Here is a 27,664-nt window from a genome sequence, read left to right on the forward strand (position 1 = left end):
ATTCCGAGGATACGCCGCGAAATATGTGTTGCGGAGTGGCTGATTCCAAAACTACATCGATGCCATATTAGGACACGACCGACATATCCTGAAGCCGCTTATCCATCGAGCATTTACATCCAAAAGATCACCAAGTCCACCGTGCGGTTACATCCAACGTGTCGGCACATCCATACCGTGCCGTTATAGCCAACGAACCGTTGCATCCAATGCGCCGTTACGTCCACCGATGGATGTAACGGCGCGTTGGATGTAACGTCTCGTTGGACGTAGCGAGCCCAGACCTAGCCGATTCAATACTGAAGCTGCTGAGTGAGGAGTCCATATGTGGGGAAGTTAGTTTTATTTTGTAGTGCACTACCGTTAGTCACTACTTTTTCAAAAAGTAACGCGTTACGCGTTAATTTGTTACTGTTGCGGTAGTAGGTAACGCGTTACTAACGCCGTTACTTCTGATAAGTAATGCCGTTACTTTTGCATTACTTCACCAGTTGTCCATATAATATGTACAATTTTTGGTTGAGTCACATAAGTGCATTCCTCAAATCAATACAAGCAATGTTGGGCACAAACAAGGGTCACGCATGAACACAACTTACATGTATGTTATTACATGTTATTGCAACGCAGAAGTAGTTGATGTTCAAATTTTTCATCTGTGAGCTTCGCCCGTTGGGCTGAGAGGACACCCAATGGCAAGTGAGTGCTCCTTGTCAAGGTTGATAGAGACGGCGACCTTTTATCTCACACACTACATATCCAAACAGCCAATCCGTTGGTACTTTGTTACTTGTTCAGAGGGTAGAGGCTATTTTTCTGCCGCTTTTGCCCCATTCGTCCGAAAAATACCAGAGGGAGTGAAAAACAGAGGTGGGTAAACAAAGGTGACATCTCAACCAGGGTAGGTCAACAACCCTTCTTTTGCGTTCTTCCTGGGTTCCGACGTGACCTTCTCGTCATTGTTGAAGGTGAATAGAAAAAAAAAATCCTGAATTTTCCCGGATTCTGCAGGCACGGTCCTCGCTCAAACTTTCAAGTTTAGACGATGAAGCAATGTTCCCGAACACGCAGTAACGCATAACGCCGTTACGCGTTAGTTATTAAAAATGTAATGACGTTACGTTACTCATTACTTTTCTCCCAAATGTAATGCGTTACCATATTTCACTACTCGAGCGTAACGCGTTACCGGTAACGCACTACTTTGTAACGCGTTACTCCCCACCTATGGTGAGGACACCACAGAGGAATGTTCAAAAGTAACAAATCTTCAATCACAAGCTATTTTCAAGTAACAATTTTCAAAGGCAAAAAAACAAAAAAAAAACTGCCCATGTCAATACGTTGATTATGGCATATTCTTAAGTGAACTTCAATCACTTGTACTACCACTATGTAGGATTGGCCTTTGCTGACGACATTGTGGAGATCGGCCAACTTCTAAGAAGAATAAGTGTTTGCTTCCTTGCACTAAAACAGGTCTCGTTCGCTTATCAGTCTGTCTCCTATCTTGGGCGGGACATTAAAATTTCCTTTCACTTCACCTGCGGCGGAACGTGCCAGGTTTCTTCTCCCATGACATTGACAACCGAAATATGTTATTGGTAAATTTAAGCGAATACCTGCGCTCCATAAACACAGCACGACGACGGCTCTTTATTGCAAATGAAAACAAAATTGCGTTGTGTAAAAAGACTACACAATCACTCACCTGATAACGAAATTGTATGCGATACCCGAGGGTGTTGCAATCGTGAAAGCCCTCGCTTTCTCGAGACTTACAGATTTTAGAGGCTTTGTAATGAAGCCAATTCTTTATTCTTCACTTTATTTATGTTTATTGTTTTTGTTTCCATTGTGCGTCGAAAAAAAAAACACACACTAAAGATTCGACATGGAGACACATCAACAGAGAAAGCAGAAGCCGTGGATTTTCATCTGTCAGTCTACTCTAACCATGTTTTTGTAACGACCTGCCAGTGTTTCCAAGAGTTGCTCTGCATTCACGCAGGAGAAATCAGTGTCGTATATTTTGTACGTGGCATTGTTCGTGGCTGATTCGTCTGCAAAAGAAGAAAGGCAAAATATGGGGATAAAACAAGGTGAAAGAGCAAAGTGTCTATCACAAAGTAACAGTCGCCGAAAAGGGCAGTGTCACAATTAGAAAAAAAAACAAAACAGGAAATTCAATGAGAAATTAGAATTCAATTAGGTGATGTCATCTGACCTCACCTATCTGCAAGTTATGCGTTGAAAGGGTTGTGATTCTCCACCCCATGTTAAGCACGATCAATGTAAAAAAGAGCAATGTACAATCAAACAAAACACGGGAGATGCGGAAGACAAAATTTGCATCATGTGATCCTGGATTCCAAGTGTAAGAGCAAAGAGCGGTAATAGACTCGTGGGAAGTATAGGCCCCGCAAATACGGAAACTTTTCGGGGTATGATATTACGGCAGGAATTTCCACCATTGATGATGCAGCCTAAGGAGAGGTCACGTGCTTACGTGAACCAATAGAAATGACCGAAACTGATGAAGAACAATGAGGAAGAAACACTGGTCGTAAATAAATTAATTGGCTCATAAATAAATTACCCCTACACGTCTTCATCCTAGGCACCACAATGTACTGAAAGTCGAGTGCAATGGGGTGGACGGTATGTGTCTTATCAATGTTTTTTTAGTTTTACGAGTCTGTTGAAGGCCTTTCACCTGCACGTCCACCCCCATTGCACTCGACTTTCAGTACATTGCGCTGCCTGGGATGCTAGCAATTTCTTGTGGAAGTTATCAAGAGCCTTTTATTTTCTGATGGAGTAGTAACTTTCCCGATAACCGTGTATAGAGCACTAGAAAAACAACTTTGAGAGTATACCGCCTGTCTTTTCCCTCGCCGCTGCAATTTTTATTGCTGAATTCGCCCACGTCACCGTGATCCACCATTATTTATTTATTTTGTTATCTGTTGTACAGGTAACATGCTGTTATAGATCACTCGCCATGCTGATTAAACTACTACATTCTGATATCTGCATTTTTAAATCAAATTATTGTGTAACTAAGATTATACTGTCTCTACCTAGGGTAAATTTTTCGCTATGTAATTGTCTATGACCATATATCTGTACACACAGGAGTTTCTGTACCGTCCAGGATCAGCTGCACAGGTAATCTCACAAGATTTGACATAAAATAGAATTTGTCACAGAGCGGTAACGCAGAGGGCCCAATTAGCGCTGTAGAGAAATGACGGCGTTGCATGGTTACGTTATGCGATGCCAACTCGAGCCAAGCAATTGGCGGTATCCTCTGAAACTGTTTTCTAGTGGTCTAATCGTGTATTCACACGAGCGACATCGCCACGGAATATTCTAGAGGAAGGTGAAGCAAAATACTGCTCACGAGGCGAAAGTTCCGCCGCGTGTCACGCTGAGGACTCAACCTGCGCCAAAATGTAGCAAGTGGCAAAATGGAGTACTGCATAACAGACGACATCATCGGTCCTGTCGTCTGCTACGGAATATCTTGTGGTTGAGCCGCGGGATATTTCCCACGGTCACAGGAGAACGGAAACACAGTTGAACGACCGTGCTCAAGTGGCAACAGAAACCTACGATGTTCCTCGCATCTTCCGCAGGACTGTTCTGATGGGGAAAGTCCCTTGTGTAAATACAGAGTAACTTAACACACTTACTGTATGTCCAATCTCTATGGTGCATGGCTCGCGAATTCAAATTCCCCCACGTCCCCCGTGGGGATGATTTTGAGAACACCATGGGGGGCAATGAGTGCGTTAAGTAGGCGCCCCTCTTTTCGCACACTCAAATTGGGAATATGACACAGTCGGAGCGCTCACTAAACAGCGAGAAGCAACTTTGGAGCGCTACACTGCTCGCTCGCTGATGCCGCTTCCTGTTGCCTGCTCGTGCAGTGCTCAGACGGAGGACACGTTGGCTTAGTTGGAACCTATAGTAACGTTGGAAGACACGACGGCTGTTCTGAAGAGTTTTCCATGTAACAGCGAATGAAATGGAAAAAGTCGCTCTCTTTTTGATACAACGGGAATTTGTCACAGACGCGATAGGAGCTGTTCACTTTGAGGATGACTGCATGGCGTGAAGGTGTCGGAATTAGAGCACTGTATTTCCCGCGAGTAACCACCGACACACGTGTGGAAGTTGCTCACTAATAAAAAAAGCATGATGACACTTATAAAAAATATTACAGTTTTGCTCTAATAGGAACATTGTGTAACATAGACAGTCCATACTTTACTTCCATGCCCACAGTTCGAAGGTCGTCCAGCCGCCGCCCAACAGGAGGTGAGCCATAGAAAATTTCAAGCGCCCGGGCGCTTGTCGTCTGCTTCCAATGCAACCATATGAAGCGGTGGCTTGGAAAGTCCCACCGAGTCTCACACTCTCGGGAGCGCGAGTGGCGCTTGTGTCGCGTTAAGTGAGTGGAGTCTGAAAACGCTTAGGAGCGCCTGCTTAACGCACCCTATGACACCGTGTAACATTCGCCGCTTATAGGCCCTTGCGCACACTCGACGTAGTATATCTTTCACAGGACGTCTCCCTCCTCAGGAACGGATCGAGGGTGTGCCATGATGGCTGCTGGGTATGCACAGTATTGGAAGGGCTATCTAGCGGTAAGGTCTCTCGCCGCAAGCGATACTTTCAAGAAACTCGGAATAAGCAGTAGAACACCTCCAACTTTTATGCGTGCATTGGAGTTATTATAGGGAGATCATCTCAAAATAGGGATAGGGATCTAAAAAAAAAAAAGTTGCTGTTGTTTATAGGGAGATAACGCTTTGACGAACGGCAAAAGGGGTGCGTAGAGCAAAACATGTTGAGAACCACTGCTACAGCGTAACAGTGTATCATTGTATACCTAGTCGGTGTTTACCAAAAGATGGAAAAATCATAAGGTAAAGCTTGTAACGCTGTGTCGAGCGAGGACATTCCTAAGACTGGAATTCACTGTCGATGTATCCGGGCTGACTTTCATTGCGGGATATTTGCATAATTGGTCTTCTATCTACCTGTCCGGTGTATTACAGAAACAGCGATTGCCGGCGCTGTTCTTATCTCACCTTTATGTGTACGTGCGTAATTTTATATCCTCTAATAACAGAACTGCACCGCAATAACGCGCTCATAGCCAAGCAGCTTCCAGGACGATAGCGTTTGTCTTGTGATTTTGGAAATGGTATACGGGTGTCATTAAGTTAACTGTAATATTTCATACTTGAGTACAGTGATTGAGTGTTACGAAAGTGGCGCACGGACCTGGTCCGCAGGTTTCACATTTAGAGTGTGTATAGGGGCAGCATCATGGCCAAGTCGATATAGCAACTACTCCCCAACTTTTTGTTAAACAGTCGCACCTGCCATTAATAGAAAGTATCCGGGTACCATACTTACAGTTTTGGATTAGATAGGCCTTCCCGTTAAAGGGAGCCTGCTGGAGGAACAACGTGAGAACTCCTTCTGCAAAGGACATGGCACAATCAATCAAAGCATCAGTGATGTGCTGGATACTCGCAAACCTACAAGTGCAAGGGCTCCGCTAATCACGACGAAAAAAAAGTTTGGTAAAGAACAATCTTTGGTGCTATATAGTATATACACACGGCGACGAACCTCTTTCATGCGATTCGTGTCACATATAGTGAAGTCGTACTTACTCTTGGTAACGAGACTAGCACTGTCGCTCTCGCTGTCATACTTCGCTGGCAATTTCACGCTGGAACAAAAATTTTTGCATTAAATCATTTGCACAGTGCACGTTAAAGTGCCGCCCGAGATTGGCGGACATATGTATCACGTGATATTGAGGTGGCTACCCCACTTGAAAATTTGTTCCTGGGGTCAGAGTCTGAGGTTTTAAGGTGCTACGGCACGTTTGGGGTAACCCCAGGAACACATTTTAAATCCTCAACCAGCACTGGCGTACATTTGTAGTGCTGGGGTACTGTGAGCGTTTAGGTTATTTACGGGCCACCTCACGAACTTTCTTAATACACCCAAAATAGTTGAGGAGGCGCCTAGTAAGACCCCTAGGGTTCCTAAGGTAAACCACAGAACATTTTAGGCTAGCCCCATGGTTTCTTGTGATATTGCAAGGACGTCTTAGGGTAACCGAGGCGTTTTCGGGAGTCCCAGAGAGTCCTCAGGACCGCGAGTCGCCTCAGGGTTGCCGCGTGTTGGAGTCCGCATATTTTACTTGGCAGAGTAATATTTAACTTCGGTTGCTAAAAAATGCTCTATGTACAACAGGGCTAATACGCATCCCAAGCGTACAAGTTACAAGTTTTCAGAACAGCACACAGTTTCTATAGGTTTACCATTCAGTTTACAGTACTTTTAAATTATAATTGTGTGTCTTCGGTGCGGTTCTTATCCGTGAGCAGAAATACTGTTACAACATACCGCGCGCTTCTTAAAAGTCAAAACTTTTATTTGGATTGATTTGTTTGCATAGCAATTCCCATTCATTATCTTGAAATAAAGTTGTTGAAGTAAAGTTGTTGTTGTTGTACAGCCACAACCAGCTTAAATCGCTTCAGCACCCATATATCTGGAGAAAATTTAAAAAAAATAAAAGAATGAATTCACCGAGTGAGTATTGCTCTGCCTAACGAATGTCGCATCGCACCTCTATTCCGGTCATATTCCAGCCGTATATGCGGGAACGATATGACATGTGAGAAATGTCGGTCGTGCACATACTGCACTTGCTGACGGTAGGCAGAGTTCACACGATCAACTTTTTCTAGCGACTACGAGCAATTTACGAGTATCTGGCAGTCGGCTGGCACCGTCAGCCTCCAGCAACTCGAGTTGCTTGGAATCGCTCCCCGACCGCAATATTGAGATGTTGCTCGTGCACGGGTCAATAAGGGAGGGGAGCACTGCCACGTGACTCCCGATTGCATCATGTGATTTCGTTCTTGGGTCATGGGCTCAAATCCTGAAGGTGCATCTGAGAAATAGCTGTCTTTTTGCAGCGTCAGCTGTATAGTGGAGACTTTCCCGCGATCGCGTCGGCGTCGTCGGTATTCGCATGTCCGCACACAAACGACGACAAGGAGAAGATACTATCACAGGAGCGACGTGAACGAAACTGACGAAGACAGCGAGGAAATACACGCGAGTTATATACAGTTTTACAGTTTGTACAATTTTACAGCGTTTACAATTTTAGTGGAGACTTTCCCGAGTTCCCGTCGACGTCGGCGTCATTCGAATGTCCGCCCAAAACTCTTATCGCATGTGCGCTCAGTGCTGGCAGTAAGAAGGAAGATCCTGTCAATTTACAATCGGTATATACTGGGTGTCCACTGTAACTATAGAAGTAACTTTTAAAAATAGAAAAATCACGTTTTTAGTTTTAACCAATGACGATGTACGCCTAAATGAACACATCAAGAGGGCACAGGCAAGCTTCTGTGTCGATGGATTAATTAACTTTCGCTAATTAACTTTTTAATTATCAACGATAGAAGATTGGCCCAATGAGAACACCGAATTCCTTGGAGTCACTGGTAACATTGCCGTTTTCAGAACAAAAATCGAGACAGTTATAGCGCGAGGAAAGGGCCTGGAAATAAGGCGATCTGGTGGTCGTTTTCGACGCTCAAGTAGAAGCGCTCCCGTTTTCCTTTCCTCTGTATGAGGGGGAGGGAAAACACTGTTGTAGAGGGGACAGATTGCATGGTGACAGATTGGTTCGACACCTATTTCCCAACCCCGCATGCACAGAAAGTGAAAACGGAGCGCTTCTACTTGAGCGTCGAAAAATGACCACCAGAGCACCTTATTTCCTTTCCTCACGCTATAACTGCCTAACGTTACCAGTGACCCCAAGGGATCCGATGTTCTCATTGGGTCAATCTTCTATCGATGATAATTAAAAAGTTAAGTAACGAAAGTTAATTAATGCATTGTCGCAGAAGCTTGCCTGAGCCCTCTTAAGGTGGGCCTTTAGGGGTAGAGTACGTACATCGCCATTGGTTAAAACTGGGAAAACGTGATTTTTCTATTTTTAAAAATTACTTATACAGTTAGGGTTGACGCCCTGTATACGTGGCATATACGTAGCCTTCCCGTTGTTAGGGACATGTCTACGAAAGATCTCCCTTCAAAACAGCTCACATTTTATTGAAATGAATTCACTACGAAGCGGCCGCGCCGCCTTTATGAATCGAGAGGCCATTTGAAATCAACACTGGGCTCACGTGACCCGTCGCCTTGGTGCCTGTTCCCGGCACTGCTGCTTTTGTCCTCCACGTGCTCTGGAAGAATACAACCTTGTTCTAGAGCGCATTCGTTAATGCCACGTTGAAATCGGCGCCATCATGATCAGGTAAATACGTTACATAAGTGGCTGCGGAAACAGGTCTCGTTTCACGACAGAGACGCTGACTACATGAAACGTCCTTTATGTTTTGTTCAAAACGCAAGGGAGAATGGTATCCAAGTAGACGACGACGCGGTCACGACACGGGTGACGTCACGGTATCCTCCTCCGGACGAAGCCCCCACAGCAAGAAGCTCTGGTTTCCCCTACTTGTATTTCAGGTTCGGTTTGGTATTGTTATTATTTACGCATTAATTACTCGCGCAGACTGAATGCGAAAGATGTAATCGGTATCGAGGGGGTGGTTTGTGTTCCGTATATGAGGTTCACCTTTTTTTTTTTTTTTCGAATCCATGCGATGTCTCCCTTAAGAAAGTTAATGTCACGTTTTGGCGTTACGGAGCAGCAGCGTGTCCTGAGAGCGTAGACTTGCAGAGCAACCTTCCACGTCTACGGCGTCTCCACCAATTTCGTGTCAACGCACTCAAACATGCACGGACGTCAACGTGCGTCAACGTCGTCTGTGAGGGGCTCTTCAGCTGTTTCGAACTGTCAACTAGTGCTGTAACTTACCAGTGATAGTCAACCTCCCATTAATTCGTGTCATCTCACATATCGCATCATTCCTGTCATCTCTCACATGTAATACCCCTGTCACACGGGCATTTCGATCCTTCTCGAATCCGATCTGCATCGAACTTCCCGAGCACGCTCGAGTTTTGACGCTGCTACACGGCCACTTTCAACGCGCATTGAATGGTTGACGGTGTCGAGAATATAGGCAAATGAATAAACGGAACTCCTTAATTTCGCGTTTCCTATATAACAGCGATATTAGTGGTTTTATCGTATACCGATGTAAGCATCATTTGTAGCTTCGCGCGCATGTCCGTCTTAAGTTATGACAGTTCACCGGGGTCGGGGTTGCAAATGGCGGCCGTCGAGCCGTCTTGAAATTCTCAATCCTGTTATGGGAACTGTCTTGAGTGAAGCAGGATCAAAGTTCGATCCTGCTTGGAAGCGGCCGTGTAGCACTATCCGATCTGCATTTGGTTCAAGCAGGTTCGGTCGAGCAGGATCGAAAATGCCCGTGTGACAGGGGTATAACATCACCAGAGGCACGAAACTCAATTCTACGCCCAGAACCTCGTGGACCTCTCCAACGGGGAGAGCACTCCCCATTCTTTTTTTGACTAATGTTGGTTCTGCGCTGTTGTAGTGGATGAAGTGCCGGACGTACTGCTCGCGACACGGTTGTCTGAAATCGCCTATAAGTAGTTCTGCAACCACTATTTCCTTAATTGTCATCGACAATGTTGTTCCAATATTTTATTTGAATTTTGACCACGAGCAGCATGTGTTTCTTGCTCGGAATAAATGATCTTGCACCACCTCGAGGTGTGAAATGGGATAAACCAGGGGGTGCTGACTTAAGAGGACCGTGTCGCAAGCAGTACTACGCACTGGAAAGAAATAACTGCGGAACACTTGGGGGATTACTTTCCGAGGAAACACCGGATTTTCTCGGAAGTATGCTTGCGTTTACCATTTCTGCTGCTGTGAGTCGAGTGGCTGTGCATAGCACAAGGTATTGTCAGACACTAATTCGTCTCCAGGGTACGCTGTTCCATCCAGGGTTAGGACGACATGGAGGGCATCCTCGGGCTCCAGACTTGTTCCGTTCCGGAAGCACTGCTTTGCTGTCACCGGTTCGCGCTTGATGTTCTGAAGCCGCACAATAGTGAAAGTTCAAGACATGTGTAAGCCAAAGCAGGTCACAGAACATCCTGCACAGTATTTCACGTGATGTGATGTAATAGAGGAAGAAAGAAATGGAGACGTCAGTCTGGCTACCCCAGACCACTTAGCCGCAGTTGTTTCACGTACTGTTGCATATATAGGGAGTTCATTTTTATTCGTTATCGATTGTATTATAAAAGAGTGCCATGGAAGCTGCACAGATGCCATGTTCGCAGGTGGGTTTTACTGCCATTCGGGTATCCTGTCGGAAAGCGTATGTAACTACTGGGCAACTAAATAAATAAAATTCATTAACGTATCAATTCGATGTTTTCAGGGAAATGAGAGATAGCAGAATTGGAGCGAGTCATTATTTAAATCAACACCCTCTTTAAATATCTCGAAACGAGCTCGTACCTTGACATACAAATCGGTAAGTTTTCCTGCGCAAATGAGCCGAAACTGAAAGCACGCTCTTCTCGAGCGCAAAAGCAGCGACGGACGTTCTCGTCGGAGGGCCACGTATTTTCTAGCAACGAAGCTAGTTGGAGTAGGAGCTGATCTGATGCGCAGACACACTGTCTTCCGGCTGGCGTCGGTAGCTGAGTAGCTCGGTAACGTGTTGTCTTGCTGAGCTCAAGATCGAGGGTTCGATCCCGTACGAGGACGGTAGCAATAAGGGGCAGATAAACGTTGCTTCCAGCACCGTGTGTCGAAGATTTCCGGCGCACGTCGAAAGAACCCCAGGTGGTCGAAATTCGCTTCGCTTCGCTTCGGCGCATGCAGCATGTAGCCACACAATTGTGGGCGGACTCACCTTACGTGTAAATCTGCTCTAAATATTATTACTATTTACCAGATTCCGGTCCAGATAAGCCGGATGTCGTGCCGTTTCTGTGTGTACGAGAAGTGTGTAGTTATTGTTTAGGCTCATTTGCGCATCAAAATTTGGCGATTTATATCTCACAGGACGTGCCCGTTTCAGGATATCCCAATGGACTTCAGCGTACTACCACACACTTGTTCAGATACAAGATCTGCAACGAGTTGTATGGACTATCTCAGACTAACGCTTCCGTTTCCACTGCCTTGATTATGAATTTAGGCCATGTTGGTCTACGTCACAAGTGTAGTAACTGCTGAAGAAGTGTGAATGTTTCCTTTGCCTCTCGCTTCTCCCTTACGCAATGTGGCTATCAAAAGATTAAGCGTAATAACTTTTATAATATTATTCTTCCTAATCACCCAACAGAATGTGTACCTCGTAGAGTTTCCGAAGTGGCGTAACATCAGCTGAGGCGCAGTTGGCAAAGGTGCTCATCGTTGCAAGTGTCACAGCTAGCCGAATGCATCCTGAAGGAAACATCGTGGTTCACTGCAAAAACAAGGAAGAAACTAGATGTAGATTACAAAAGAAATACGTGGAACACACGAAATAATTATGAATGCGCCGAAGAGGTAACGCCGCTTTCTTTTGAAAAATCTGCTACCTCGCGATCAGCCAGATGTCACTCTACGAATCGCCATGTTCTGCTTTAAAGGGACTCTGACCAGAAACTGTGGGAGCACTTTCGCACTTGTAGTCGATAAAGCACCCAACAAGGACTCTCCATGCGAAAATTCACGCATTAAAACCCCACGGTTTCTCTAAACTCGAATTTTAAACATTCGACTTCATCCGAGTGCAGCACGCCTAGCGTCAAACCGAGAAAACATACGTTTATATAGAATATCCACCCCGGCCCACCATCAAGATGACGTCAACACGGGGGCCACTCGCAACACCCACAATTGGCTCAAACGCGTCACGTGGTCACGCAATATCTGTCAATTTCCTTCATGAAATGGCATTTCTACGTTAATATGTTTTTGTTACAGAGCCTCAAAAAGAAAAACATACCCTGCATTTATCACCTGCAACAGTTTCTACGATTTTCTTTTCAATCTGTACACGGCGTTCGATATATGCTTCCGTATACGGTCAGCTGTAATGGATGCCGTATGCCGAGCTTGCGAACTGCGAACTTGTGTGACTCCCGGTTCATCCTCTTTGTTCGGGTCATTGGGTTGGTGTTGGAGTTGGTCACCATATTCTGAACGTTTCACCTATCGTTGCGGTGTACTGTTTTTGATCTGCTGCGAAGCGACGAACCGCAACGGCAGTCACTCGCCTCAGCGAAATTCTGTCTGCTGCATCTCAAAGGAGCATGGGGACCTGATGATACCTTCAACTAAAGAAACCAAATGTGCTCTCGTGTGGTCCTGACGGAAACGTAGTATCAACAAGGTTAGCATATTTATTTTTCAGTTCCAAGTCTACGTACTGAAAACCATGCAGGTGCAGTCGATCATTCTCGTAGCTGTTGTGTAACGCGTATGCTTTCTTACATATCCCACAGAACCCTCCACTTTTTCAACCAAGTTATCTTTATGAGATCCTTCTGATGGCTTCTTACTAGGCTATGCCGCTCTGAAGCATTGAGATGACGAAGCGTCGTGGTAGCTGCACCTCCGCCTTCGAAAGATGAATCAGTCATTCCACACTGTGCTTACTGGCTTTGTATAGAGTCTGGCAAATCCGACAGACTTGGGCTGCCTTTTTCAAGAAAGTTTGAAATGTAAGTATGTGTATATTGGTTTCACATATCCACCACATATCGAGCGTGTGTATGATTGTACTTTATATGCTACAGCGTATCAGCGTACATTATTATTCAACACGTAGTGTGGCAAACTCGACATCAGTCACACAAAGCCAACAATTGCCTTTTCTTCAATTGCTTATTTTTATCATATCATGTTTTTGTCTATATCTCAATTTACCAACCAACCAAGTATATTATTTTAGTATAATCGTCTGATATTTAACAAGTCACAGTTTTACCATGGTTTTGGCACACTATAGCCCGAGTTGCTTATGCGTCATTAAATTGCATCATCGTGATCTTCAACTGCCATTATTCAATTGAAGTGCCAGGTGGATATAATGATATGGCGAGATATATTTTTTTGCTGTCATCCTGGAATTGCTCATTTCAGAAGAATAGTCACCGTGAAGTTTGTTTTCGTTTTCAGAAACATTAAGAGGACTAAAACCAAACACTTTTCTTTCAGAGCATCCCTTATGCACCTGCATTTCAATTCCAATCTGTATTACAAGAATGACAGACCACTCATCAGAGATGAACATCTGAAAGTGAAAGAGCTGGAATGAAGATACGTTAATCTGTGTCAAAGGTTCTTAGTATGTGTGCGAGTCGAGGACATAGTCTCAAGCTAATTCCTGTCTTCAGAAGAGGTGACAACTATGCTCCTTCTATCTATTAACCAGCTCCACTTTTTAGGGTTCCCTGTAAACTAATGGAGCACATCATGTACTACCACGTTGTCAACCAAGTTGAGTCTGTCGATTTCTTTTTTTGAATTCCAGCATGGCTTTAGAAAAGGGTATTCAGGCAAAACTAACGTAGTGGAATTCGTTCACAGCATTTCAAACTGTCTTGATTTCTGGGTCCACGTAGATGTAGTATTCTTTTTATTTTGTAAGGGCTTTTGACACTGTGCTCTATGCTCGCGTGTTGGCCAAAGTAGCCTAATTAAAATTTGATCCTGCTACCTGGATATGCAGTTTCTCAACTAACCGTAACCTTGGCAACAACTCGTGAGGAGAACCTATCATATCGCCACCATGCAGCATTTGTTATGTTACAATCGCTTCACATTTTAATCTAGTCAAAAGCAAGGTCTTTTGGTGATCGGTCTTGTATGATTACGTGCCCCTCCGTTATGTAACACCACACTGGGTTCTTCAACCTATGAGAGATAAATAAATATATTGCCAAGTAAATCGTCTACAAGGCTCGTTATTCCATTTCATCACACTACCACAAGCAATTGTTAGAGTAGTGGCCCAGGGTATGAAGCTCGCCACTAATCATCATTCAAACAAAGTTCATAATGTAAAATCCTTTACTCAGAACACTGGCTTAACACAACAATTAAGAATAAAGAGAGTAAACGTTTCATTGCCTATCCAGGTGGCATCATCCCTCCAACAGAACAATCAAAAACAGCATCAAAGAAGTCAAATCGGTGGTCCGCATTCCTTTCATCCAACGTATTTCATACGCTATTTGGAGGGCACTGTGCCCATCAGGCATTTTGACTGTGCATATTAAGTTGATTGCATAGAATGTGATGCAACCTACATTGGCGAGATAGACAAAAGACATGGGACAAGACAAAGAGCCAGTTGTCAGGGCTACTAATGCTTAGCTTAACTAAACAGGACCGAATCAGTCTACCACTGCTGTCCTAAGGGACATATATTTTGATGGTGCAGTAACCTTTGCTCATGACTAGCCATGGGGCCCTAGAAAGTTCTCAGAATCCTGCTTTATCAGGCGTGATGCTTCAGCCTGTAGTACATTCAGTGCCCCCTATCGGATGTGTAAGATTCCCTCTTAGATAGGCTGATGTGCTCATCTTTGGCCTCTGTTGTACTGATGATGCCACCCGGATAGGCGACAAAACGTTTACGATCTGTTTTTATTCGTTGTGTTGAGCGGTGTTTGCAGTAAAGGACGCTACATTATGAGGCTGTCACCCGGCTTTTGGAATATATTTTCAAATAAAGTTGTTGTTTTACAAAGCTGAATACATTGCAGAAATCATTCTTGTTGCCTATTGTTGTGGGGGTGCCATTCTTGCAGTCACATGAAGCACTGAAGGGCCAATTTAAAAAGTAAAGGCAGTCTGATTTATGTTCTTGCCGACATGGCAGAGCGTATGTACGAGGTAGCTCCATTTCAGAAGCCTGAGAACACTCAAAGCAATTAGTGTGCTAGCATCGGATATGGTGTACAGCATTACATATTTGCTTTTGCTAGGGCAACTAAGAAGGGTGGATAGAAAGGCAGTTGCAACTTGTTTCCACAAAAGACACTCAGATTCATTAGCAATTTCCTCCAAGAGAGCCAAGGCTTTTTCTAGATTACTAGAACATGGGTACCTGGTTATAAATAACAAGAATTCATCTACCAGAAGTCAGTGTTTCACGCACCCTGCTTTCCATCAACACTATTAAAAGCTGTGTCCCCCAAACCTGCACAAAATTCCTGGAGAGCCTTTACTGGACACTGTTGCTGTCCCTCTCACCAGGTGCTCTCTATGAACCCGATTCACAGTTCTGGATGCACTGCCTGAGCTAACTTCAGCATGCTTTCCCAACACGAATGGTAACTGCTATGAGGAGTGTTGTACTTACTGAAAGCAACATGAAATGCTGTACCTTGACAGGTAATGTTGATATCCTTCTTAAGACCGTAGAGAGATGTTCCTTGCTCCCTTTCTTCCAAATCTTACTATCAGACGCAAGACCACTTGCCACCAAGCCAATGAGTTGTGCTTCACAGTCAGTGCAATCAAGGGAATCTATCACTGAGGCTCAGAAAAGCTGTTTTCCATCGGGATCTGATCCAGCACTGAGCCGTGAGTAGCCCCGTGAGAGTACCAGGGTTTCTTCGAATTTTAGATGTGCCAGCGTTTGTTTTCCTCCCCTCCTTCTTTTTATGCAGTAGCCGATTACTTTAGCCTTGTACTGCTTTGGAGATTGAAGATGTGGAGATGATGTAAGAGGTGGAACTAGGCTTTATGCAAAATGAGGCAAAGTGTGACTATGTACAAATCTTCTGAGAATGTTTATGTATCATTCACGCAAAGAGAGGATACGTGTTACATCTTTTTCCGGTTTTGATATTTATTTATTTATGAATATATCTCAAAGGCCATTGCAGGCATTACATGAGGGGGGACATCAACATGGGTCACTTAACAAATACGGAAGTTACAAGGAACATACATATTTAGAAGACAATACTCTATTTTTCGTTCGTTCATCAGTCTTGCTCAAGAAATTGTTCACTGTAGCAATGGTACACAATGTCACGAAAGGAGTGCTCATCTATCGTTCCGCAAGACTCATTAAAAAGGACTAGTGTTGTGTTTCAACACAACATATTGAACTCATGAACCATGCATCATCCTGAGAGCTATAGATGATCCTTAATACAGATGCTGAATTATTTTAAATGTGATAGACGAGCTGTGCGAAGAGGTACCCCCAGTTAGGATCTTGGGTACTTGAAGCCTGTGGCATTTTCTGTGGGAAAGGCTTGCCAGACCCTCTTCACTGCACAGGCTGGGATGACCATGATCTTGTTTTTCCCAAGCTTGTGCCATACTCACCTTGCAAACTGGCAATACGCAGTGTATCTGCATCGCCTACACAGATGTACATAAAATATAGTTAGGCAAATACGTAACCGGTTACAGTACAGTGTGTGTGCAATGTCATTTCTACATGTGCCTGAGAGCAACTGCAGTTTACCTGCCCACACCTTGTACATTACTACACATGCTGTGTTCTTTTAGAACCCAACATTGTTTTACTTTTCACTGAATCGACAATCAAGAACACTCAATATCGCTAAAAACCTACGCTAAAACCTTATGCACAGGGCAATGCATAAAAACGTTACTCAGGACACAGCACACTGACAATTACAAAATTGCTTATATTGGTTTTCTCCAGTTCAGAGTCGTGTACTGTATAGCCTTTTTATGTGCTGCGCCCTGTACTGGAGTTTTTAACGACTTTATTGCAGGACCAAACCAGTTTTGGGCGCCCAAACTTTAACATCGTTCGACAAGGACACATGTGACTTACTTATGAATATAGTCGCTCATAGGTTCGCGCTGCCCACGGAGTTCAATATGCGACCTTCAGGACAGTCATATTGAAGAATAGAAGTTGGAAATCTTTGTGGGTTGTAATGCACTCATACTGCAGTCATTCGGCAGTGTTTTCGATCTCCTTGCAGCACAAGCATTCGATCTCCTTCGGCATTATGACACACCAGCCACACCGGCACCATGAACAGCAAGTGCGCATTAGATATCAGAACACGAAATTTCTGAGAACGTTTACATGTTCGATCACAGTGCGCGTTAAAAAGCTCATCGCTTACCTGAAGACAGGCGACTCATGCTGTTTGCTTCATCTGTGACTGATGTTCGTAGAGCTCTAACTTCGTCTCGCATTCGCGGCATCGGCGACGTTTCGAAAGCCTACCGAGCTGTTCAGCACGCAGAATTTTCTTCTCGATCGCAGAAAGGTCAGAAAGAAGTTCCGGGCTCTAAGTCTCCGCATTTCTTCCTTCGACGTCCATATTGAAGATCGCTTTCCGGACGGATGCCGGCGCTCTCACAAACTCACTAACAACAGAACTTCCGGTCCGGGCGCCCAATGAAACGTGGCCCTCGTGATTTCGTCACGCACACGGAAATTGGCGGATGTCCACTGCAAAGAGGCTAGATTTCGGCCCCGATTGCGCGAGTTGAGGGGGAAAAGCGAAGTCGGTTTTCAGCATCCCCGTTTGGTAAACTTTGCCTCCGCGCACAGCCAAAATATTTCGCGTGTGGCTTGGAGGCATATTATACCTTCGTAATAGATGCAAACGAAATATTTGTCGAACTTCTGGTCAGAGTCCCTTTAACCTGGTCCGCTCTATTGCGTTTCAATAAGTCCGTCCCTCAGCGTCTCTGTGTGACGGATGCACGGGTCTCCAACTAACGTCCCCACCTTTGCGGCGATTCTTTACGAGTAACGGCTTACAGCCGACTACGTTAAGTGAAGTGAGAGAAGATAAGGGCGGCGCGGCAGCACAGTTACCTGGTAACGACAGGCATTTCATGCGTCGCTCCGTCCAAAAATTGAACTGGAGAACCTATGTGTCCGTTGCGTTGGTGCGCAGAAGGACGCACTGAAATTCAATGTGCGGACCAGGTTTTACATAGACGTATGCGACGCATCTTGTGCCATAATTGACCAATACGAAGAAACGTATCGCCGCAGGTGATTTTGACATGTGTTATTTTCAAGGTAGCTCGTGATAAAACATAAGCTCATGTACTTTTGGCTAAACGCAGTTATGGAAGGGACTGAAAGGTATGTTCGCAGGTGTCATGTTGCGCTTGGTTTGAAGGAGCGCCATGAGCTGTGAGCACTTTCTGCGTGCTTCGTAAGACGAATTTTGCTTTCTGATTCCACGGGACTGCGGAAGAGACGATTGCATGCCTTAAACGGCAGAGAAGTACAAGTAGTTGGTTGTTCCTATACAGGGTGGTCCACCAACCATGATAGAAATTCATAGTAAAAATCGTAAGCCCCGGAGAGACATGCGGTCAAGGGATCTTTTTCATCAATAACTTTTGCCACATATTGGTAATATTTTTATTTCATTTCAATTGATGGAAAGTTAATTTCATGAATTGAACTCCGACATTTCCCAAGGCAACCTAACGTTTTCTTTGCGGAAATGGGTTCCCCGTGGTCATTTTACTCAGTATACCACATAATCCCACTCGTAATGCAATGGCAATTGTCGAAATAGATTCGCCGAAAATCAGTGGAAATGTGCCCTTGGCTCCACCTCTTTTTTGACGGCTCGTAGTTTGAGCGTAAAGCTGCGAAGAAAGGAGGTTACATTGACACGCCACACGAGGGGGAAAGGGGTACAAGCCTTACCCACGAAACAAACACGCGCGGTGAGTGCGGGCATCAGAGCTATCTTATCAAAAATGAGGTCACCCGACGGCTTGTAACCCTTTCCCCCCTTGTGTGGCGTGTCAGTGTAACCTCCTTTCTTCGCAGCTTTGCGCTCGAACTACGAGCCGTCAAAAAAGAGATGGAGCCAAGGGCTCATTTCCACGGATTTTCTGGGAATTTATTTCGGCAATTGCCGCTGCATTACGAGTGGGATTATGTGCTATACTGAGTAAAATGACCACGGGGAACCCATTTCCGCAAAGAAAACGTTACCTTGCCTTGGGAAATTTTGGAGTTCAATTAAAGAAATTAACTTTCCGTCAACTGAAATGAAATAAAAATGTTACCAATATGTGGCAAAAGTTATTGGCAGAAAAAAATCCCTTGACGCATGTCTCTCCGGGTCTACGTTTTTTACTATGAATTTCTATCATGGTTGGTGGACCACCCTGTATAACGTGTTAAACATATAAACATATAGCTATTCATGCACATACCGAAACATACAACGAAAAGCTTAGACTAATGCCTACATACCAAAAGAGCAAAATAATGAACACACAAATAGTGAACGTGCTAAACATAATATGCATACTATGAACAGTAGTGAGCAGAATAATGATGTTGGAAAGTGAACCCGGTGTGCGCTGCGACACTGGTGCGCAGTGAGTTATCCAGAACCCCGCCCCGCACAACCCTCTAAGCCCCAAGGTTTGGGAGACACTGCAATTATTACGCAATATTTTGCCAAAATGCATAAAAATACATGGGATTAGCCTCCATGTTGTGACGTCACCCCCCTTGCAGAGCCCGACATACCGCCAGTGACGAAATTCTGGCAAACCACTGCTGGTGCGGTTTATAGGTATCTGAGCGGCTGAGGAATGTGGGCTATTCTATGCGAAGGAAGTGTAGTGAAAGAAGTGAGGTCAGTGGAGCGACAGGTTTGCTTTTGGACCTTATTCACTTGAATAATTCATGGAATAATGAAGTTTTTGCAAAGAAGGTTCCGATAAAACTTGCGAAGTAAACATAGTCTGTCTTGGGTTCTTCGTCTACGTAAAACTGGGAGACTCAGTGATACAATCATGGACGTTAAAGTATGCCTGAGTTGAGAGTAAGTACCTGTCTGGAAAAACGAGAAAATGTCACTCACTAAGAACAAATGAGGGCGCGACCCTGAGAAAGGAATGCCGCGGCTGTGCGGGCGTCCAACCAACACCACCTAGATAGACAAGGCTTCTCGCTTCTCCATAGTTCCGTGACATCACTCCATCCCGTCCGACGGGAATAGAACATGGCGTCCGCTTGTTGTGGTTGTGTTCGGCAGAGATGCCATTTCGAAGACGAATTCACCCGATTTCTCGATGTGAAACAGCGAACCAGCGTGCACTTTCGAAGAACGGGATTCTACTGCACTGTTTGTGCTCATAATTTACGGAATATTTGCGTACACAGCGGCAAGCCGAGCAACTTCCAGCTTCTTTCGTTGCGAGTATACGAAAGTACAACGAAGGTGAGTTGAACAGCTTTAGGATTCGTTTGGCCTCGTGTAGCTTTTCATACTTCGTCCACAACAGTTCTAGAGCGGTCTGTTAGCAGCATACTTCAAAATACGTGCAAAAGTTCTACTTTGAGGCGTACAACTACAGGCACATATGTTTTTGGATGCTACGTTATGAATGGCACCAGTAGAACGCTTTGATCAAATGGCACGATTAGTATTCGCCTTGTTGAGTTTTATCTCATGTTTCCGAAGAGTTGCTTGCTGCTTCTCCCTGTGCAACCGATCTTCTGTAGCTTGGTGTTGTTGTTCAACAGCGTGTTTACAGCAAGAACGTTTTGAAACAAAAGTTTCAGAATATGTCCAGAGTTCAACGCCTTTTGCTTTCTTCTTCCTCCCGAATGTATTGAGCAATGACGCTGAATGTCCCTTTTTTATTATTCTAGGAGAGGAATTTCTTATTGTTCTCTTTCGCTGGTGCAGAAATCGCCGAATTACGATTCATAGAGAGCAGCATTGCGAAGAAACGTACGTATGCGTTACGGCTACAAAACGGCAGGAGATCTTAAACGCTAGCTTCACATTCTGTTGCTCAATGTTTGCTTCGTTGAGGGCCTTGAATGACTATTCAAAAGCATGCATTATACAGTGCTCTAAATGATGCTCCTTCAACGTCGATTTCATTGTCAATGTCATTAAAGGTTGGTTAGAAAAAACACCTTATAGTTTTCTTTTCGTTGATCCAGTTGTTTCAAATACATTTTAGAGGGGGTGGAATGGGTCAAAAATGTAAAAAAAAAGTTGGATTTCCATTTTGTCTGACACATTTGAGAAGGTAGTGATATCATTGACTGCATTGACTTTCTTGCATTCGCGTCAGTGCTCGCTATCTTTTTTTTAAGTTTCTTTTCAGGTGCCTCTTCAACATGCTTGCAAGAGACAAATTACTGGTGCAGGCGGTGAACAGATACAATACACACCATCAAGAGTCAGCCGTGTGACCTCCAGTAGGACTACGACGACCTTCCCTGCCTTGCGGTCATCATAGCCTGATGTTTCTGTGATTGATTCTTTCTTAAAATGGAGCTCGCAAACCTATGTAGAAATATCGAATTTTCACAACGAGTGCCTTGTATGTAGTGCTGTACTTCATGAACTACACACGTATATGTGTGCATCTCCTTCTTCAATGGGCAAGGTCCAGTGATAATTGAACAAAAAAAAATCTCGTGGACACAGTTGACAGCTTTTTTTTATTACTTTTGTCCCTGAGGGTTCAGAAGGATTAAAATTCATTCGTTTCAGACTCGTGTCATAATTGCCCTGGCAGATAAAACATGCTACAACGCTCAGAAGCTCGTTCACTGCAACAGCGGTTTCAGTGTGTATGCATTAAAGTGTTGAAAGTAGCGCTTTATGTGTGTGTTGTCCTGTTTTTAGTGAAATGGAAGCTCATTGAGTCGTAAAATAATCACGCATGCAGAGGGACGGGGGCATCTAGCAATGTAGAATCGCGGTGCAGCAAACAAAGTAGCCGGACGGGATTGTGTGACGTGACAGCACGGGAGCGGGAAGCATGGATAGGCCTTGTCTCTCTATGGTGGTGCTGGGTCGTCTCATGAAGTTTTACGTCCGGACGGCGCCTTCCTCCTCTGATCGCTGCCCTCTTACTCCTCAGGGGTCGGATTCACAACCAAGTTCGTAAGATTCGCTACGATGTCGTAGTGTACAACCGTCGTAAGACATCGTCGCAAATCGCGGGGCTCAGTATTCACGGAAGGATCGTAAGGGAGACGGAGGTTGGTGATGGGCAGAACGAGCAAGAAAGAGCAGCTGACGTGCTTCCTGAAATGTGACCGTGCTTCATGAGCGAGAGGGCTCGAGGGTATGTTATGTTACATAGCAACGACGTCAGCTCAACCAATGGGATCCGTTGTATCCCATGCCACATGCCACGGTGTCTGCCAACAAAACCGCGTGGTATTTTCAAAAGTGTGTTGTGAAGTTGATATGGAAGACACTCACCCGGCCTCAAAGGGTGTCCACCGGCCGAATTTTACGGAAGGGGAGACAGGGACCCTCGTGGAAGGGTATGAAACAAAGAAACACTATCGACGCCACTGGCGATGGAGCAAGAGAGCTCAAAATAAGCAAAGGGCTTCGGAGCACATCACTGCGTCTCTCTTCGCGGTTTCGGGAATTACACGGAACTTTGCAGAAGAAGAAGTGGACAGTCTTTAAAAGAGGATAGAGAGGTAGGAAGCGAGCTGGTGGTATGGATCCATAACTTGAAAACCCGAGACTGTGGGACAAGAAACGACAACACAAACAAGGTCTCAAAAAGTTTGAGGTCTCAAGGTTGAAACCTTGTCCGTGTTGTCGTTTTTTCGTCCCCCAGTCTCGGGTTTTTAAGTTATCAGACTTTAAAAGTTCGAGCATAAGACAGGTAAGGTGTGGACGTACCCAGGAACAGCACAATGGCAGAGTTTCTTGGGAATTACCATAGTTGTTAGGGTGGATATTACAGAGAGGAAAGGCAAGGCCGGTTATGGAATTTCATAACATTCACACATATATTGATTTCAATCGTCAGGAGTAAGTGTGGGCCGCAGCACAGCCAGGACTGGTGATGGTACCCCGAATGTGCCACCAGTGCCGGCACTGGAGGATAGTGTGGCTGAAGTTTTGAATGAACTGCTGTCCATGATATTCCTGGTAGTTTCGATATTGGTTTGCGTGTGTGTGTGGGGGGGGGGGGGGGTGAGTGCATCGAACACACTCACCACAAACGTGCGTTAATTAATTCGCTGAGGATGTTGTGCTCAGCTCTGACTCAGCAAAGGAACTCAGCAATCCAGGCCCATCCCATCCACAAGGTCCAACGACGCCCCTTTCAGGGGGTATACGCTTTATTCAATGTGTACTTACCTTCAGAGGAAGCAACCGTGAATGATATCTTTGTAGAGCCTGCTCAGCAGCCTCAGGCATCCGCCTCATGGTTAAGCAAGGACTCATGTTGGAGCAGGGGCATTCGGAGTGGAACCACGAGGCAAAGGTACACCCCCCTAATGTACCTCTTTATGCTTCCTCACGTGCATTCGTAGTGTACAGGCAATAATTTTATGCCTGTCTTGTCAGATCAGTGTGTGCATGGCATTTCATGAAGGCGCCGAGATGACTGCCGCAGTGGGGCAGAGGAAGGCTCACAAGAAAATTGAGAAGCATTTAGCAGGCATTCTTGTTGTGCAAAGGCGAATGTTTGCCATAAAGCAGTATAAGTATGGAGCGAACGCATTGCCAGGCGGAAGCTTAAACCGAGACAACAGTGAATAGACTGCGTGTTGACTTCAGTTACGAAAATATTTGGCACGTTCTCATATATAAATGTGTTTCATTACAAAACAACAACCACACTCTCCATCCCCTGGGCACTTCACCTGCACAATTTCAGAATATGCGCAGGTAGACGGAATGTTGAGAGAGAAGAACCTTGCTTACACTACATTGCATAACAACTGCCTGGACATGACCAAATATAAGTTACCCAGAGTGGTCTCGGTGAGTGGTCTCCCCAGAGTGGTCTCCAGAGAGTTCACTCGGTGTGCGAGTGAACTTCACTTGAGCGATCGCCAGCTCCACATTACTGCACTTGTTACACCAACGACGATGCGGGAAGAACTGCTTTGTCTCTCGGCCGCCAAATCTCCAATCACCGATTGGAAGCTCCCACTTGCATAAAAGCGAAACGCAACCATCACCTGGACGTCCCCGCGAATAGCGTGGCAACGAGCAGTTGGTCGCTTCAAAGCTGGAGCCAACACGTCGCACAGGCTATACGAATCCCAGCACTTGACAGCCTGTTGTAGCATAGCAAGTGGCTCTTGGAGACGTCACACAAGGTCACACGATTCCAAAAAACCCTCTCACGTCGGAAAGCTCGTTGTGATTCCGACTGTTCGAAATCCACAGCGGTCAAGTAGGCAGCCATGTTTGCTGTTGATTGACTTACGACAGCTCGGGGGCTCTCTTAGGATTTCGCCGTAACTTATGACGATCTTTCGACGCGCGCGCTTCGTGAATCCGCACTTTGTCGCAACTTTGTCTTACAACGGACTTGCGACAATTTTTGTTGTACGAACTGTTTGTGAATCCGACCCCACCTTAGGGTGTTACGTCACTCCGGCGGAGCCTCTGCAGCCGCAGAACCAGTGCGAATCTTTAGAATTCGTTTATTAAATATCTAAGCACTCTTCGGACTACAAAATTAGCCAAGCAGATCATCGACCGATGCCGCACATAGTGACATCGGTGTCATAGGTGGTTTCCGGATGCGACCGTGCCTTTAAGTAGCAGACATAGCCGTCTCGCAACGTAGTTTGCCCGGCGCGCACGTGGAGGAACCGCGAGTCCGCAGTCGCTCCCTCGATGATGGTCCTTCAAACCACTAGTCTTTCCTTGGGTGGACTATGCAGCCTCCGTGTGGGACACACATCAAAGCACAATCTCGAACTCAGTAGCAACAGTACAAAACAGAGCATCCCGATTCATGTCATATTCGGTAATTACAATGGCACCGCCGGTGTCACTTACTGCTATGAAACATAACCTGAATCTCCTTCTGCTTTCTACTCGCCGAAGAATAACTCGTTCCTGTCTATTTCACAAAATGTATTATCGTAATAATTACCTTAGAGAGTCGTTAATCCAACAGCCTACATCTATATATCAGCTCGTACCGATCATCCACAGAAAGGGGGCAACAACAAGGTCATTCCACAATTCATTTCTACCTCGTAAGTCGCTGGGGTGGAACTGCCTTCCGGTTGCCATTACCTCAATTACCGACGCCAAGCGATTAAAGAAATGTTTATGCGACCATTTCGCCGCATACTCATTTTTTTATCTCCGTGTTGTACACTAGTGCTGTCATTGTTTGATCTAATCGACCAAAAGGTTTCTTTTATTTATTTATTTACCTTCGCGTATCTGTACAATTTGTTCACGTGGACTTCGTAAATCTGTCGGTACGTTGATCATATTACCATTATATTATTAAATGTTAACCATGCACTCCGCTCTGCATTGCCTCATGGCCCAGAGGGAAAATAAATAAATAAATGAGTTTGATTGTCGCACAACACGGCAACCGTTCACATTCTGCCTGCATATCCTTTTAGGGGGCGTTAAAAGAGTTTCCTGCATGGGACCCGTGGACGCTATGCGACTACTGAAGTTTCTTTTTTCCATACCGCGGCCATAAATATTTATGCGCCCACGGGTCTCGTGGCGCCATCTATCGCCCGAGCTGAGTTTTCGCCCCAGAGCACAGGAATTTCTGGGAAGCGAGCTAGTGCACTACCGCTCAGACATTAAAAAGCATTTGGACACATTAAAAGGTGTAAGATTCTTGCTGCACCAACCTTCCATGGTGATTCCCATAGCTTGATCAACTGGTGAGTAAATTGTTCGATGTAGGACACAGTACTCGACGAGCAGGCGTATATTCGATTCAATACCGTCTGTAAGATCATTGACGTTGACCAAAAAATTGTGTCTATACTCTATACCCAATGCAGCGCCTTATGTGACACAAGAGGCTACGCGTCACAGGGTGACTGTTATACAGAAATAATGCAGTTATTTACAAACGTCGGCTTCGAAAACTTTTCCCGCATAACAATATGAACTGCATCGAATATTGTTACCTTACAAAATAATTCATACATGTGGAGCTTACCAAAACTGCAGGGATCTCAAAGCCAATGATCTCACGAAGCCAAGGGTATCGTCTGAATGTAACGTGAAGAGCAAAGCGAACCAGGCGATGTAATGACATATCAACCAACACCGACGCCTTTATATTTTCAACAAGTGAAAAAATATAGCGCGATGGAAACGGAAAGCGAAATCCGGTTGGTCGTCAAGAAAAAAACGTATAGAAACGAAAAGACGAAAAGAAAGAACCTAATATTTTTGTTTTTGCACATAAGTTCAACGACGTGACTCGTTCCCTTAGCTTTCGCGCCATCGACACAGACCGTCTGCGGGATGGGCCAAGGACCGGGCGACACCTTGGGTGACAAGCTTTACAGGTTTCTTTAATCATTCCAGAAGCCCTTTCCATCGCGGGTTGGGGTGTCTTCAATAGCGCCGCTTCGATAATGAAAGAATACAAAGTAAGCTGCACACAGATAAAATCGCGTAGATAGAGGCAAGCTGGTGAAGGAACCCCATCGCGAAGAAGGCTTCTTCACTATGAAGCTGTACACACCCATTTCGCAAGGATTTAAGATACATCACTCGAGCGGCTATGAAATAACTGAAAGTGGTGTAGCAAAAGTGAAGCGTGACCGTGTTTGGAAGCAGTTAGCATAACACTTTAAAATGCTTCGGAAACATTCTTTACTTGTGAACAGCTCTCCAGTCCAGAAGTTGAATACATCACATGCCCAGTTCCGCTGGTGCAGCACCTATTGGGAAGCTGCTACAAAGAGGGGAAAACAAAGCGATCTATATAGGAAGAAAAGAAGAAAGCGCCCACCACTCAGCTTCTAGTGCCCTCGATGAAAGTCCTCAAAGTTAAGAAAACGTTCAGTGTCACGAATATGTATATTTGTACTGTTAGTAAACGTGGGCCCCGCACACACAACACAACTGCAGCGCATTGCAAATGCATATTGTATCATCACATCTTGCTGTTTTTTTTTTTTTTTTCGCTGTTTCTCGCATGAGCAGCAGGATTACGTCAGAAAATGCGGGATGGGGTAACAAATATAATGCAGAGGTGCCCCACGACAGTTAATTGGGGATACATTTTTAGGAAACACAAAATATTCGTACGCCTGAAAGTAGAAATTCTTTTCCATCGCGTGTAGAGGGTGGACACCAAGAGCACGCCGTCCACTTCAGTCCCAGTCGTTATGTACCGCATAAGGATGCTCATACCATATTTTCTCTTTGACCTGGCGAATATCATGAAGCCCAGGCATGCTTTTTAAAATAATTTTTTAAAGATTTTGGTGTAAACCGCTGATATTTTTGAAAAGCGCAGGTGATATGAAGCGATTAGCAGAGGTAAGTTAGCACATCAGTGAAAAGAACTCAGCGACAAAAAGAGTGGTACACGCACACAGCACAGTTGAGATTAGTACAAAAATTAAGAGAATCAAAGGCCCCTCAGTTCACTTTTGCTGCTCTGCTTGGGCGAAGGTGACTGGTTGATGCATGCCACGAAGAAATGGCGGAAGGTTGAATTACAGAAGATCATCTGGAATAAATCAAAGCTCTTCTAGCCCTCAACATTGAAGGCGACATCCTTTATCTTACGAAAAAGTTCATGTTCATCGAACGTGACGTTAGTTATTTTTGAAGTGTCCCGGTCCATCCGGGCTAAGACAAATATGTCTTTTAGTAGGCTTACATATCGGATAACAGATGTCGT

At 44.9% G+C, this 27,664-nt stretch overlaps 1 protein-coding gene across 2 annotated transcripts; it reads right to left on the minus strand.

The window, feature by feature from the left end:
- Nucleotides 1-1,826: 1,826 nt before the first annotated feature.
- Nucleotides 1,827-26,177, minus strand: LOC135383465 (uncharacterized). 2 transcript variants are annotated; one of them, XM_064612904.1, is made up of 6 exons: nt 25,961-26,177; nt 11,373-11,486; nt 9,918-10,096; nt 5,697-5,755; nt 5,434-5,499; nt 1,827-2,063 (listed from the first exon to the last, which is right to left on the minus strand). In XM_064612904.1, the coding sequence occupies exons 2-6, from the start codon at nt 11,475-11,477 to the stop codon at nt 1,942-1,944; spliced, it is 531 nt and encodes a 176-aa protein (XP_064468974.1). In that variant the 5' UTR covers nt 11,478-11,486; nt 25,961-26,177; the 3' UTR covers nt 1,827-1,941. The 2 variants fall into 2 exon arrangements, with proteins under 2 accessions (XP_064468974.1, XP_064468975.1); XM_064612905.1 differs by lacking the exon at nt 25,961-26,177 and adding an exon at nt 23,768-23,976.
- Nucleotides 26,178-27,664: the final 1,487 nt, after the last annotated feature.

Source organism: Ornithodoros turicata, chromosome 2, assembly GCF_037126465.1.
Source record: "Ornithodoros turicata isolate Travis chromosome 2, ASM3712646v1, whole genome shotgun sequence".
In the NCBI taxonomy this organism is placed as follows: domain Eukaryota; kingdom Metazoa; phylum Arthropoda; class Arachnida; order Ixodida; family Argasidae; genus Ornithodoros; species Ornithodoros turicata.

Coding starts and splice junctions, on each gene's coding strand:
- LOC135383465 (XM_064612904.1), bottom strand. CDS start 11,477: ATGTTTCCTTCAGGATGCATTCGGCTAGCTGTGACACTTGCAACGATG. Junction 5,756..9,917: donor GACTCACAGCAGCAGAAATG/GTAAACGCAAGC, acceptor TTTTTGTTCCAG/CGTGAAATTGCCAGCGAAGT. Junction 2,064..5,433: donor GGCCTATCTAATCCAAAACT/GTAAGTATGGTA, acceptor CTTCTTTTGCAG/ACGAATCAGCCACGAACAAT.